We start from the raw sequence: 10,620 nt of genomic DNA, 5'->3' as shown, positions 1-10,620 counted from the left end.
ACTCGGATGGCAGCATCTCGAAATGAGAACAATCGGACATTGCTCCACAAGGAGTTTGGACCTCACGTCCAGGCCCAAATCAACGTTTCAGATAATTATCAGAACAGATACTATAAGAATAAGTATATATATATATATAATTAACATATTAATTTTAAGTTAATAAATTAAAAATTAAATAAAATATAAAAATATTATTAAAATTTATTGTTTATAGTTATTAATTAATTATTAATATTTAAAAATATAAATTAAAATATATTATTGTTAATTAAAGAAATAGGATTGATAACTAAAATTAATAAATTCTTGCCTTTTAATATTTTTCAATTAAATAGTCTAATTTTATGGCACGGCTTATTAAGCTTCCAAAAAATTTAAAACTAAAAAGAATGTGTCCACGTAGGAGCATTGGAAGCAACAAAAATATTGCAGAGAGAGAGAGAGAGAGAGAGAGAGAGTGTGTGTGTTTGTTCGTGTTGTGTGAGATCCAACTTTGCTTTTCCATGGCTACGGCCTTCGTGTGTTATTTTGCTACTTCAATCTCGGCAATTCGCCAATGTTGCAATCCGAAGCTCCGGATTGATCCTTGATGCGTAAGCTACGTTAACCCTTTTCCTTTTCGTCAACCTTAAACTTAACTCAATTTATATCAATTGATCCAACTCCAGTTTCTGGATTTCACATATCCGTATTGCAATTGCGTGAACAACTTGAAAATTCTTGCTTTCAGTCTTAAGTACGTTTTCTTGATATGAACAAGGGCGACAAACTTTTTTTATTATGGGAACTCTGTATTTTGATCGATACCGATGTTAAATTTTTCGCATGAACAGCTTGAAAATGCTTACTGTTTCCTTGGTTACCATCCTTTGAAATCTGGAGAATTTCGGATTTTGAGTGATTGACGATATCTGTGTTGAATTCATGTATGAACAGCTTGAGAATATTTATTGCTTAGTTTCACTCTGGAATATTTTGGCTGATAACTCTTACATTTAATTCTTCATACACAGCCTGAAATGCTGATGGAAGTGTTGCGGAAGTCAGTTCACTTCAATTATTAGTTATCACAAGTTTCGTGTCATATTGGCGGTTTTCTGACTCTCAACTCTGTTGTAAATGCCATAAATCAGTCATAGTTACTATTTGCACTTGTAAATATTCCAGGGTTAGTTTCTTTGTGCATATGTGTATGTGAAGTAGGATAGCTAGATAAAGTTGGAATTAGTTTTATGTTTTGTTCTGAGTTTGATTGCTGGTGGTCCCACTCCTCTTGAGAATTTGGGTGTCATCAGGTATGGAAATTTTGGAGATGAATTGGTGTGTCAGTGAACCGGTCACACTTCTTGCGTTATTACTATACCAGTATTTTGCAAAAAGATTTAGTAGCTTGAGCAGCTGAACTGTTGATATGGCACAAAATAAGACAGGTAACAAATTAGGTGCCAACACTGCAAAGGACCTTGGTGTGCTTCCTCAACACATCCAGCCTGAGTTAGGTTGTGGTTCAGATACAGGACAGATTGTGTATAATAATATTGTTCTAGCCACTGGAAGAGGATTTTCAGAGAATATCAGTCATGATGGAGTTTCTGCAGGAAGAGTTCCTGATTCACCTGATATATCTCGAAGTTCTGAGCATAGAATTATGTTGAGTAGGGAGAATGGCCATGTGAGATATGAAGAACTTAGTAATATTTTAGGCTTGAGGAGAATGGACTCTGAGAATGCTGCTGAGATAGCTGAAATTCCCTCTCTAAACAAGCAGGATCAGGAGATGAAAAATGGGGTTCCTGGAGTCAGTTTAAGAAAAACAGTACCTGGAGATCGTGGTACGAGGAACAGAGTTCAATCATCGACTGGTGATCATCCTGGTGCCAGACCGGTTGTATCACCCCTTCTCAGATGTGAGTCTTCACATTCTAATGGATTTTCTGTTTCAGGAACTTTGGATGATTCTTTGCCATGGAAAATGAAGCTTCTATGCAGCTCTGGTGGAAAAATATTACCCAGGCCTAGTGATGGGAAACTCAGATATGTAGGGGGAGAGACCCGCATAATATCTACAAGAAAGGATTTATCATGGGAAGAGCTTGTAAAGAAGACCTCGAGTATTTGTAGGCAACCTCACACAATCAAATACCAGCTTCCTGGGGAGGATCTGGATGCTCTAATATCTGTTTCCTCGGAGGAGGATCTTCAAAATATGACAGAGGAATACCATGGGTTTGAAAGGCGTGAAGGTTCTCAAAGACTTAGAATTTTTTTGGTTCCTTTGACTGAATCTGAAGAGACGCCGTTAACTGAAGTGAGCATGATTCAACAAAGTGATCCTGACTACCAATATGTTGTTGCCGTGAATGGCATAGCAGATCCCAGTCCAAGGAACAACAATGGTGGGATGAGTTTGACCAATGAAGCAAGTCAGTTTGCTCCAGTTTTTCAGAAAATTTCTGCAAATCCCTCTTCTGCCTTTGAGAACAGGGGTGCTATTAATTCTTTAAATGGAGATGGGGTTCTGAACAAATCAGTTTCTCCTATTCCTATTCAGGTATCAGGTTCTAGTGCAGGTTATGTTCCATTTCTTGGTAATGAACGGTTTCAGGGAAGTACCGAGAGCAATGTGTCATTTGTTACTGCTCTGCTACCCCCTGAGAACTCTGGCACTGTCATTGCTGATTGGCAATACCCTCAGCATGCAGCTGCTGGTCAGTCCAAGATACTCAATGGACAGCACTTCGGCAACTACAATCTTGGCAAGGGATTTGTGACTCATGGTTGCGAGGATAAATTATTTGGTGAAAGGCTGTTTCAAAGGGAAAAGGGAAACTACTTTGGAAATCCTCTTTCATGCTTGGAAGATCCAATTTGTCAACAAGCTGAATCTGATGGAATTTCTGGTTCCCCCTATGGGCTGCCACATGCTTTTTCTGATTCACAATTGCATGAGAGTGCTGTTAGGTCTGGTTACTGCTCACAAGAAAGAATTGGCCAATCTTTTTCCTTGAACCTTGAAAATACTCAATTATCTTCAATCCTTCTTTCTAATATCTCACAAGGGAATCCTTTGGAGCTTCAACGTGATCCTATTCTCCACCATCCCCAAATACAAAGTACGATACCAAAAGGTGACTCCACCGAGCTGTGCAAAAGGCAAGAAATGACATCTTCTTCTCCATATTCAGATTCATTAGGAATGAACTGTGATGTTTATAATGGTAGCATTTCAACTGAAAATAGGTACCCTAAAGCACAGTCCAGATTAACTGACTATAGCTTTGTAGCAAATGATATTCAAGATAACTCTGTTAAATTAGAAAAGATGAAGATAATTGAAGAGTATAATTGCTTTCCGAGTAATAATGGAAATGTTTATGTTGAGAAACCAGCCATCATTGATATGGGAAACATGAGTGAATTGCATCTTTTGGACTCCTTCCTTCCTAGTAACTCAAATTCTCAGGTTAATGTGCAAAAGAATTGGGAGGTTACATCTGAGGATAGAATTCCTGCATCATCTGGTATGGCGGAACTTTCTCCAAATAATATCGTGGACAAGATCCCATCTGATCTTCTTGATATGAGCCAAAGGACTGATGATAGCAAGAAATGTGCATTAGCTGAAGGTTTGAACGGGAAACAAGATATTGACTTTTCATTGACCAGGATATTTGATTTAAATGCCCCATTAAAAGACGAAGAAAGCTCTTCTGGCAAAAGTAATCTGGGCAATAATTTCTTTGAGCTATCCATTAACCCAGACTCTCTTAAATGTGCACCAATTCAGCTTTCTGAGAACCAACTGGCTTCAGGATTTCATGAAAATTCAACACTAAGCTCGGCTAGATTGCACCCTGCTTCACCTCCTGTTGATTATGGTCCAAAGTTCAACTTGCCAATGAATGTGAATACTGCAGGCGAGAATACTTCTTTTAGAAGGGCACCTTCTTTCCTTGATGACTCGGTGAGCAGTACAGATCAAATCATTGATCTGTCAGATCCATCAAAGAATATACAATGGTGTCACGAGGCAAGCCGGGTACAGCCATTTGTAGTAGGAGACAATGTGATTAGTGTTTCTCCTCCAAATGTTGAGTCTTCATTGGTACAGAGCTCAAATTCCGTGGATGATATAGGAAGTGATGTTGGATCCCTTGCTCATACAGAAGCAGAAAGCATCCTCCCAGAGTCTGAACTGGAGGTAGGATATACTGAACTCACATTAGAGTCTATGTTAATTTCTTTACAATTTCTCAATCTCTTATTCTCACTGATAGGATTTTAAAGACAATCAAACAGACAAGCATGACTTCCTTTCTGATGCAATGATAGCAGAAATGGAAGCCAGCATATATGGTTTGCAGGTTGACCCTCACTTATTTGTTAACTCTGTTGGTTTACATTTTTCATGATTCAAAAACTTTTAATTTGGACGTTACGATTCATTTCTTATTCAGCATCCTTAAAAAGACTGAATGTTCTAGTTTCTGATTTAAACTCATTCTTGTCAAGTATGAAAAGATTTTTTTGTCATAATTTCTTGGTGAAATGCTATGTTATAAATGTGGCAATTTAGAATTGCTTATCGCTTAATTGATTTGATAAGTGGCAACATGAAATAATTTTGGATACTCATGATGGCCTCAATTGGTTGCATTTGGAAGACCTGATCAATTATTTAAGGCTTCCAGTTTTGCTGGCAGTGGGGTTGGGGTAAGGTTTTAATCTAGGTCATGCAGCAAAATAAAAGGTACTAGAATGGTGTGGTAGAAAGATTTCCTGGTCTCCTTTATGAATTAAAGTGCATCATTATTTCCTTCTTTCTTTATTTTTTGTTACATCGTGTTCCATATTTCTAACATTTACAAGTTCTGTAGTTATTTCATGGTCATTTTAACCAGTTTGTGGCCGTATTTCTCTATATTCTATTGAACTATATGCTTTGCCAGTCAGTGCCATAATGATTAGAAGATAGTTAAATGCACAGTTAGTGCAGCTGTCTCTATCTGTTATTATTAAATTATAAATCCAAACGCCATTGTTACTTATTTGATTAAAGGGTTGTTACTTATTTGATTAAAGTGCACTCTACTGTTAAATTGCCCTGAAGGAAGCTTATTGCATTTGCTTGGCCATTTTCTTCATATTATATTTACGTTCTTTTCTGCATTTGATCATATATTATTTCATTCAGATAATAAGGAATGCTGATCTCGAAGACCTTTTGGAGTTAGGATCTGGTACTTATGGAACTGTTTATCATGGAAAATGGCGGGGAACAGATGTTGCTATAAAGAGAATTAAAAGGAGCTGCTTTGCAGGGAGATCTTCTGAGCAAGAACGGTTGGTGAGTCATTAGGGCAGTTTTGTTCTCAACAAGTTGTAGTTTATTAATAACATACATCTCTTGCATCTTGGTATACAACCACGGGTTTAACCTTTCCTCATGTAAATAAGTAGAGGGATGAAACTAAGTTGAATTAATATTTCTTCACATCTTGCATCCTGGCTTGTTCCGTCTCCCATCTATCTATGTCTTTCCCTGATCCTTTTTAAAGCAAAGATAGTAAAGCTAGGATTACTCCTAATGGGTAATTAGGGGAGGGGGAATGAGAGTTGATTACGTAATCCCAAACTCAAATGAGACATAGGAAAGGCTAACTTGTAAGCTATGTGCTCAACCGTGCCTATCCCCAAATTTTGATCAATTTAAACGTAAGGTTTTACATTTTGGCCGTAAGAAAAGGAGATGTCTTATGTACTACTGCTATGTGCTCAACCATGCCTATCCCCAAATTTCAATCAATTAAAACATAAGAAAACTATTGGCAGATTATAAAATTATGAAAATATTCTATGTATATGAACCTGGCTATGTTTTTTCACTTGATTAGGCAAAAGACTTCTGGAGAGAGGCACAAATCCTCTCAAATCTTCACCATCCAAATGTGGTGGCATTTTATGGAATAGTACCAGATGGGGTTGGCGGAACCTTAGCAACAGTAACAGAGTTCATGGTTAATGGTTCTCTTAGGCATGTCCTCATCAAGAAAGAAAGGTAGCCTTGGTCCATTTCTGTTAATACCAAATTTATTAACTCGTGTATGCATATAGTGAATCTCCTACTCTCCTACTCTTTATGCAGATTACTAGATCGTCGTAGAAAGCTGATAATTGCCATGGATGCAGCTTTTGGTATGGAATATTTGCACTCGAAAAACATTGTCCATTTTGATTTGAAATGTGACAACTTGCTTGTGAATCTAAGGGATCCACAGCGACCCGTATGCAAAGTAAGAATGGACTAGCACTTATCTTTTGAATTATCAATTTTACTCCAATTAATTTTTTACTCTTTAATTTATCCACTTACAAATTTCATTGTTTTTTAAATCCTAGAATCCTTTCTCTTCTGTTTCCTTTATCTCAATAAAAACACTATCGACTTATATTATAGCCTCTGGCCCATTCTAAATCATGAAGCCATGATTCTAGTTAATTTCTTTTGAATGCCTGTAGTTTTTATCATTCGGCCAATTCTCAAACTAAAATAGTTGTACTAGGAGTGTGTTAGATTTGAAATAATTCTATTTAATTGCCTTCGTTAATATTCTTCTAGTATTTTGGAGATGCTAAGCTCAACTCAATTCTACACTTGATGCAGATTAATGACGTATTCTCAGTTCTCAAGAATTTTTTTTCCTAGTATTCTTTTTTTCTTTCGCAACATATTTATTATTTTTGTTGAAATATGCCGAGGAATAAACTGTCATTTATACCCACAAATGTTCAAAACGCTGGCAAATCTAACGAGAAAACAAAACTGATATTGTACTCATGAAAAATGGGTTCCAATAGACAAAACTATCTAAACACTAAAAAAACTACCAGAATTCCCAAACTATCCCTCCTAACGTAAACACAACTCTAACTCTACCCCATTCCCAATCCCCAACCCTTCATCACTTCATCCCACTATTCTATGCTAAGATATATTGTTCTACACAAGAGTAATATATTATTTTACTCTTTTGTCTAGTTCCTTACTTTATTATTTCCACTGAGTAACCATGAATCTTAACAATTTTTCTTTCCCAGGTTGGAGATTTTGGATTATCAAGGATCAAACGAAATACACTTGTGTCTGGGGGTGTACGAGGAACCCTTCCATGGATGGCACCAGAGCTGTTGAATGGCAGCAGTAGCCGGGTTTCTGAAAAGGTAACTAGGACATTTCAAATGAATTTCAGCAATTTATGGGGATCTATGAATCTTTTGTCTGGTATTTAGGTTGTGGAATAATGATTTTGACAGGTTGATGTTTTCTCCTTTGGCATCTCATTGTGGGAGTTATTCACAGGGGAGGAACCATATGCAGACATGCATTGTGGTGCCATTATTGGTAAGAAAATCTCAAAGAAAAATCTCTAATTATGTCTCATTTTATCTGAGAAATAGTTACAGAAGTGAAACTTGGAATCATAACAAACAAAAGGAAAGCTAAAATCTTGCGAGTAAAGTATTAGAAAAAATTTCCTGGAAGGAATAAAACATCATAAAGAGAAATGAAACCTTACTCTAAGGAGTAGCATTTTTTCTGCATTTGGTCAGCTGTGACAGATATGTGTAAGGGGAATGAGTTTAGAGGCTTGTGCTTCTTTCTTAAGCTATCTAGTGCTTCAATTCTTTTAGATTGTAGCATTAAACATTTGTGATTGATCATTGTAGCTGAGTTGACTCACTGCTCTTAGTTTTATACCAAGAGTTTTGTTTCGATGAAAAGACAATAAAACAAACAAGTTGTTCCAAAATGCAAGTAGCATAATTGTTCAAGGTCAAATCGTTTATCATTTTGTGAATTAGAAATTAAGGATTAATGTTAGCCTGAATTTTGAACTGTTAAGCACCTAAGGAAAGTCGGAAACCAAACCTTAAAAACTAGTTATTATGGGGAAAGAACCAAATAATAATTCTCCTTAAATACGTAGCCCTCTCCATGTCGTTCACAACTGGGCTCTAATACATTGTTAAGAACGTGAGAGAAGTGGGGAACCTCAATGTATAATCTAGCTGTTTTGGGAAAAGAATCAATCTCTGTAAATATAGTTATCATCAATGTATATCATCCCATACTACTAAATTTGGAACGTGATAAAGTTATATACACAGCATTAGGATATCCTGAAATTCATTCCAGAATTCAGAATAAACACTGTACATTACTTGCCCTTAATGTGTACCAACCTTGAAGAATACCGACAGCTTAATTACATCAATTACTGACAAGCTTTCCTGATGATGAATATTGTCCATTTAGGGGGGATTGTAAAGAACACTCTTCGACCACCTATTCCGGAACGCTGTGATCCTGGATGGAGGAAGCTAATGGAAGAGTGCTGGTCAGCTGACCCCAACAGCCGACCATCATTCACGGAGATAACCAGCAGGTTACGATCCATGTCTATAGCACTTCAAGTAAAGGGAACTTCATGAGGTAAGACCTACCAGTGCTTCATGAGACCAAGACATAAATTTTGCAGTTAATTTCAATTGCCCGGGACCTTCATCTTATACACAACCTTTAAAGAAGCACTCAAGAAGACTACGACTGAGATTGGCGTGCGGGTTATCAGGATAATTTGGCTATTGTTTCTTGTTATTTTTTATAGTTGTGATATATTCATTTGTTTATTCTTTTCTGTAAAAGCTTAGGTTGAGAGCATGGTACAGTTGTTTTGATCTACCAATTTTCTGCTTGGTGCATGATTGGACATTCTGCCAGAAAACATAGAAGGGAAAAAGAGTGGCACAAAGAAAAGCTTCTTTGATGTATATAATATAAAAAGACTACAGTGTGTATGATTTTATTAATGTAATTATCCTCTCTAATCCTTCCCCTTATCTTTTTTGGACACAACGTTGTAACTTTTATATTTATATTTTTAATTTTTTTAAGTTTTAGCCTATAGTGTTAGTGTCCTTTTGCATGCCTTTTACATGGTGAACTTTAATGTTATTTACTTTTTTACTCTTTTACATGAGAGTTTAATTAGAAAATTAGCCAATATCAGTCAATTATTTTGAAATTTTATTTTTATCTTCACATTTACATTTACATTTTCTCTTACCCTCTCTTCATCTTGCATCCACTGCAATCTCACTGCTTGCTAGCGATGTAAGATCTAGAAAATTATTTAGTTAATTTCTTAATTTTAAATTGGATTGAAAGAAACTATCTGGTTTAATTTAATTGACTGAAAATTTAAAATTCACAATTAAGGAATTTGCTAATATATTTTAAATTTGATAAATTGTTTGAAACAAGAGAGTTATTTAAAAAAAAAAAAAAAGAGTTTCTATTGTAGGTAATTGAACATGCTTTGCTTTGCCTAGTTCAATACAAGCTATGACAAAATAAATAAAGATAAAATGAGTTAAAAAAGTATTTTGAGCAAAAACAAAATAGATATTTCTTAGTTAGGGCCAACGAGGTGAAATGGAAAACCTTTCTTTAACCCAAAGGACGAAGAAAAAAAAGCGAATTCATTATTTACTTTCTCTTTCAAATTCACATTTTGATCAAACTAGAACTCTTCACAAGCATATCAATTTCCAAAGCAAGAACTCGAGAAAACTTTGTTCCTTTCTCATTTTTCATTATATTCAAGTTTAAGGTTTTAAGAACCTAAATCTATGAATTTTGATTCGTGAAGGCATCTTTAGTGTGAGTTCTAGGAGCTTTCTATTGGGTTATGGTACAAGGTCAGAAAAAACCTTTTCTTTCCATTTATCAGAATTTCTAGCAAAACCCTTGGTTGAGTTTGATTGAAAATTTGGTTGTTTGATTTATTAGGGATTGGATTAAGCCAAGTTGTGAACCTACAAGGCTAAAGAGATCATCACTTGAGTTAGTGATTGGTTTGTTTGATTTGTTATCTCTACAATTTCTCATAATGTATTTTGATGATTAACAAATCTACATATACTTTAATAATCTCATTAACGTATTGTCTAACATTTGCTCATGTGCGATAATGAACTAAAGAACTTTTCCTTAAGTAATAAAAGCAAACTAGGTAATTTCTGAACATGAAAAAGTCAAAATATAAATATATGCAATCTCATAAGCTAAGTTGAGTGAATTAACTACCACAGAGGTTGTTTAGATATCTCAGAAGGGAAATTGCACAACTCAAAAACTCATAGGTCCCACTTTCACTAGCGAAACCGATGAAAGCAGGAAAATCACTTACCTTAGAAACGTGTCTTAGTTTCTAATGTTTGAAAATGAGTGTGCTTAAGAAGCCAAACTGTTTGAGAGGTTTCTACTGTCATCTGCAACGAAGTAATAGAGTTACTTTTTAGCAAAAGGCACTAACACAAGTCAAAAGTGATTTGATTTTCACCTCTCTTTTAGGAACATGGAGACGAAGACAGAAGGAGGGTTTTCAACAAAGCTATATTTTCAAGGTTCTATATTTCTTCTTTCTTTCTTCTAATTTAGAAGAAATTTCATTTCTTCAAGCTGGAATCTAAGCACATTATTGTTTTATACCTTATATATTAGACTATGTCATTGTAAATTTGAGACTAATCTATATTCATTTATAACATTTT

The 10,620-nt window shown here is 35.5% G+C and overlaps 1 protein-coding gene across 4 annotated transcripts; it reads left to right on the top strand.

Annotated features, from left to right (window-relative positions):
- Window positions 1–362: 362 nt before the first annotated feature.
- On the top strand, window positions 363–8,969 carry LOC112742070 (uncharacterized). 4 transcript variants are annotated; one of them, XM_025791291.3, is made up of 10 exons: window positions 363–596; window positions 1,017–4,204; window positions 4,281–4,367; window positions 5,198–5,350; window positions 5,898–6,061; window positions 6,149–6,296; window positions 7,102–7,224; window positions 7,318–7,405; window positions 8,321–8,497; window positions 8,716–8,969. In XM_025791291.3, the coding sequence occupies exons 2-9, from the start codon at window positions 1,415–1,417 to the stop codon at window positions 8,494–8,496; spliced, it is 3,729 nt and encodes a 1,242-aa protein (XP_025647076.1). In that variant the 5' UTR covers window positions 363–596; window positions 1,017–1,414; the 3' UTR covers window position 8,497; window positions 8,716–8,969. The 4 variants fall into 4 exon arrangements, with proteins under 4 accessions (XP_025647076.1, XP_072070231.1, XP_025647075.1 ...); XM_072214130.1 differs by lacking the exon at window positions 4,281–4,367; XM_025791290.3 differs by having other exon boundaries at window positions 8,321–8,969.
- The last annotated feature ends 1,651 nt before the right edge of the window (window positions 8,970–10,620 follow it).

Source organism: Arachis hypogaea, chromosome 14 (genome assembly GCF_003086295.3).
Source record: "Arachis hypogaea cultivar Tifrunner chromosome 14, arahy.Tifrunner.gnm2.J5K5, whole genome shotgun sequence".
NCBI classification, from domain to species: domain Eukaryota; kingdom Viridiplantae; phylum Streptophyta; class Magnoliopsida; order Fabales; family Fabaceae; genus Arachis; species Arachis hypogaea.
The sequence above is the reverse complement of the archived record's forward strand: the minus strand, read 5'-3'. Positions and strand labels throughout refer to the sequence as shown.

Coding starts and splice junctions, on each gene's coding strand:
- LOC112742070 (XM_025791291.3), top strand. CDS start 1,415: ATGGCACAAAATAAGACAGGTAACAAATTAGGTGCCAACACTGCAAAG. Junction 6,062..6,148: donor GTCCTCATCAAGAAAGAAAG/GTAGCCTTGGTC, acceptor CTCTTTATGCAG/ATTACTAGATCGTCGTAGAA. Junction 6,297..7,101: donor CACAGCGACCCGTATGCAAA/GTAAGAATGGAC, acceptor TTTCTTTCCCAG/GTTGGAGATTTTGGATTATC.